Here is a 4333-nt window from a genome sequence, read left to right as displayed (position 1 = left end):
TGGCAGCCGGTGCCTTCCGAGGCCTGCGGCAGCTGGACATGCTGGACCTCAGCAATAACTCGCTGAGCAGCGTGCCCGAGGGGCTCTGGGCCTCCCTCGGGAAGCCCACCTGGGGCATGAGGGGCGGCTTCCGAGGCCTGCGGCAGCTGGACATGCTGGACCTCAGCAATAACTCGCTGAGCAGCGTGCCCGAGGGGCTCTGGGCCTCCCTCGGGAAGCCCACCTGGGACATGAGGGACGGCTTCGACCTCTCCGGGAACCCCTGGCTCTGTGATGAGAACCTGGGCGACCTCTATCGCTGGCTCCTGACTAACGAGGACAAGATGTTCTTCCCGAATGACACGCGCTGCGCTGGGCCCGAGGCCGCCAGGGGCCGGACGCTCTTGGCAGCGGCCCGGGCTCGGTGAGGCCTGGGCGGGCCCGGCAGACGCCACCTCCCCGAGGTGACGCAAGGCTGGCTCCACTGTGGCCCCGGTGGCCCGCCCGCGCTCCCCGAACCCTCCCAGCGCCAGGCTCCTTGCCTTTACTCAAGCCGTTCCCTGTCCCTGGAATTCCGTTCCCCATTTTCCAGATCTTTTGGTGTCCAAGCTCCCCCAGCCACCCCCCTGCCCTTATCCGGTTTCTTCTCCCTGGGGGGGCTCCGCTAGAGCCCGGTCTGAGCCTGAGTTCTCTGGGATTCGGATTCAGCACCCTTCAGCTTGGGGCAGACCCGAGCCGGTTAATAAATAACTCCAGCAACCGAAACTGGGTGAAGTGGGGTTCACTGTGTACCTGCTGTCTCCCGAGGGCCAGCAGGGAAGGAGAGGCGCGATGGAACCCAGGGTCCCCTGCCGGCACGGGCCCTCCAGGGACGGCACCGGTGGCTTCTCCTCGTCCTCTCCCGGCCCAGGACATGCCAGAACTTAGCTGCGAGACCTCGGCATTGCCTGCCTGGTGTCGTGTTACCGCCTCCTGCCAGCCCTGGCGCCCTGTCCCCGGTCTAACCCAAGCCAGACTGTCCCGCTCGCGCGCGGTACCACAAGGGGGCGCCCGAGCGCGCACGGGCCCGGGGACGGTGTTCTCACCACTCGACACTGGGGTCAGATTTGGGGGGCCCCGGGGTGTCGCCCAGTTTCTTCAGCCCCCTGGAGGGAGAGTCATGCCACGATTGTGGTCACCCCAGGCGCGGCGATGACACGAAAGGGGTCTGGAGCCCAGCAGGGACGGGTGTGAGTGGGATTCCTCACGGGCGGTGGGCTACGCTCTCCAAGCCTCAGTTTCCTCATCTGTAAAGTGGGGGTCCCAGGGAAGGGGCCGGCTGGGCGCCTGGTTTAGCTAACTGCCAGCGGTCAAATGAGTCATGGGGACTTTGCCAAGGGCACTCGGCTAGGCGGTGGAGATTGAGCGATCCCTCCGCCGTGTCCACGGCAACGACACGAGGGTGACAGGTGGCCGAACGTAGTCCAGCATCCTCCAGCGTCCCCGATTGCTATGGCAACCGCGAAGGGTTCAGAGCCCTCTGGGAACCGGGAGATTGGACCCGGGGGCGCCGCCCTCTGGACACACCTCTAAACGCCCTCTCCCCATTGGTCAGTCCCTGGAGGCCACGCCCCCGAGCGGCTATAAGGCGCGTGGCGCGGGCGCGGTGCGGAGACTCGAATCTGAGCGTGCGGGCCGCGGAGCAGGTGGGTGTGCGGGTGCGCGCGCCCAGGTGCGCGCTGCCCGGGCGGCGTCCAGGAGCGCCCGAGCTCGGGGGACACGGGCTCCGGGCACTGGACGAAGGTCGGCGGCGCAGAAGGGCATGACAGGCTGCAGCAGGTGGCGGAGACCCTTGGCCCGGTTGGCAGAAGCTCAGGACCTAGTTGGGCAGGGCCCAGGCCTGCAAGGGCGCGGGGTGGCGACAGGGGGAGGAATCGCAGGCGGCGAGTCTGAGGCCCGAGGTCGAGCTCCCGGCTCTGACCCTGCTTAGCTGAGTGACCTTGGGCCAGGCCGAACCTGCCGCGTGCCTCAGTTTCCCCGCCTGTCAAACGGACCGGGAACTGATCTGGACCCCGCGGCCACCACCCCCACCCTGCAGGGGGCTGTCTGCGCAGCTCTGGAGCAGCGGGAGCTGCCCCATCTCACAGAAGAGGAGCCGGTCCAGAGAGGTGCCGCTGCTTGTGCGAAGTCACACAGCAGGTAACCGGGATTCTCCGCAGGTCTTCCTGGCTCCCCGTGCGGAAGGCGTCGTCGCGTGCACTGACTGCGAGCTGCCCCCCCCCCCCCCATGCCACTGCACAGAGGAAACTGAGGCCCCCAGAGGGGACCAGATTTGCCCAACTCACAGAGCCCAGCCCGACGCGACCCAGGCCTGGGCGGGCGTGGGAGGGCTGGCGTGCAGGGGCCCCTGTCACTGTCCGGCTCCCAGGGCGACCCCATTCTCCGCAGGCATGTCAGAGGCCCAGCCCGCTGAAGTCCCCGGACCCAGTTTGTCCGAGCAGGACCAACAGGTAAGGGGCTTCCCACGCCATAGAGCAGGGGACAGCTCTGAGAACAGACGGGACCTGGGAGGGGCTGGGCCATCCGCCCATTTCCCAGAGGGGCGTGGGGAGGCCCTGGGAGGGACCAGCTGCCCGAGGACCCCCGGCAGGCTCCCAGGCCCTGCCCAAGGCTCTCACACTCCCATCCATGGTCTCTGGCTGTATCTGCCTGTGTCCCTCCGACCTCACAGCACCCTCAACAACATCGACGGTAATAATAGTAACAGCGGCACGCTGGGCACACGGTGTGGTCGGCCGCCGGTCTGTGCCTTCCCACGTAGTGTTCCTCAGGTACCCATCTGCCCCTGCGAACGCGCTTTCCAGATGGGAAACGGAAGCAGAGAGCAGCTGTCACGTGCCCAAGGCCACACAGCCCTGATGTCACCGTCACCAAAGATGCTTTTCTTTTGCAGAATTATTTTATTTAACTTTACTGATTTAATTAGACCAGACTCTCACACACACACACAGGGGGAAAGCAAGAAAGCAAGCCACCAGGTCTGGGACTCGAACCGTGGCCAGCCATGTGGGAGTCCAGTGCCCTTAACCCATGCCACCTGTGAGCCCCAAGACTGCTTTTTATTTTATTATTTTTTAATTTCCTTTTTTTTTTTGAGAGGTTTTTGCTATAGGGCATGTGCGCTTGCTAGAAAGACAAAAACAGACAGAAAGTGAGAAATCAGGGGGGATGGTCATGCTGCAATCCCTTCTCCTCCATTCTCCTCTTGGGGTCTTGGAGAAGTTTTTTTGTTTTTTTACTGTAGGGCACGTGCGCTCGCCAGATAGACAGAGAGAGACAGAGAGACAGAGAGCGAGAAATCACCCCCCGGGGGGATGGCCACGCTGCAATCCCTTTTCCTCCATCCTCCTCTCAGGATCTTGGGCATGCACGCACATGTGCCTGGCGTGAGTTTAAGCCACCGGGTCCAGGACTTGAACTGCGGTCGACTATGTGGGAGTCCAGTGACATACCCATTATGCTAACTGCTGGTTCCCTCCTCTTGGGATCTTGAGCACGCACATACACACGCCTGGTGTGAGTTTAAGCCACCAAGTCCGGGACTCGAACCCTGGTCGACTATGTGGGAATCCAGCGACATTGCCTGTACGCCAATTGTTGGTCCCTCATTTTACTTTTTAAGAATTATTTAATTTTATTTATTCATTTATTTTTTTTAAAATTTGACCAGAGAGGGGGGGGAGTGAGAACAAGCCTCCAGGTCCGGGATTTGAACCATGGTCAACCATGTGGGAGTCCAGCGCCCTAACCACCATGCCATTTGCTGGTTTCCTATTTTATTATGATTTTTAAAGGTTTTTGCCATAGGGCTTGTGTGCCCATTGGAGAGACAGACAGAGGGAAAATAAGAAGTCACCTCCCAGGTGGATGGCCAGGCGGCATCCCATCTCGGGTGTTCTCTCGGGATTTGGGGCACTCATGCCACGTGCCCAGCATGATTTTTCAAGCTGCCGGTCTGGGGCTTGAACTGCAGTTAGCCATGTGAGATCCCAATGCCTTAACTACCAGCCACCTGCTGGCCCCTAAGACTGCTTTTAAGGGTTCGCGTCCCCCTCCCGCAGACGGACAAACCTGAAGCAGCCTTGTAGGCTCTCTCCGTGCTCCTGAGACTGAGCCTGGGAGCGCAGGGCCCGCCACAGCCGCACGTGCACGCGCCGCCGTGGCCGGCCCGTCCGTCGCCCGGTGTCCCTTCCCCGGCCCTGCCTGCCCTGGCGGGACCCAGACAGGGGAAGGGGCTGGAGGCGGGCGCAGCCCCCTCTGCTCCCACATGCTCCGCTCACGCCGCCCTCTCCCGCAGAACGTGGTGCAGCGCGTG

The 4333-nt window shown here is 62.5% G+C and overlaps 2 protein-coding genes across 2 annotated transcripts in view; both read left to right on the top strand.

Annotated features, from left to right (window-relative positions):
* Nucleotides 1–744, top strand: part of LRG1 (leucine rich alpha-2-glycoprotein 1) — a 5713-nt gene extending 4969 nt beyond the window's left edge. The window contains exons 3-4 of the mRNA XM_014585557.2: nucleotides 1–21; nucleotides 136–744. Coding sequence (XP_014441043.1) covers nucleotides 1–21; nucleotides 136–407 — 293 coding nt within the window. The 3' untranslated portion in view covers nucleotides 408–744. The remainder of the gene's footprint in view (nucleotides 22–135) is intronic.
* An 850-nt stretch (nucleotides 745–1594) lies between these two features.
* Nucleotides 1595–4333, top strand: part of PLIN5 (perilipin 5) — a gene marked incomplete in the record, with an annotated part of 10837 nt that continues 8098 nt past the window's right edge. Inside the window, 3 exon segments of the mRNA XM_027769576.1 lie at nucleotides 1595–1664; nucleotides 2057–2157; nucleotides 2407–2468. Coding sequence (XP_027625377.1) covers nucleotides 2409–2468 — 60 coding nt within the window.

Source organism: Tupaia chinensis, unplaced genomic scaffold, assembly GCF_000334495.1.
Source record: "Tupaia chinensis unplaced genomic scaffold, TupChi_1.0 Scaffold149964_2, whole genome shotgun sequence".
NCBI lineage: Eukaryota > Metazoa > Chordata > Mammalia > Scandentia > Tupaiidae > Tupaia > Tupaia belangeri.
Note: the sequence above shows the minus strand (reverse complement) of the source record. Positions and strands in the feature narration are given on the sequence as shown.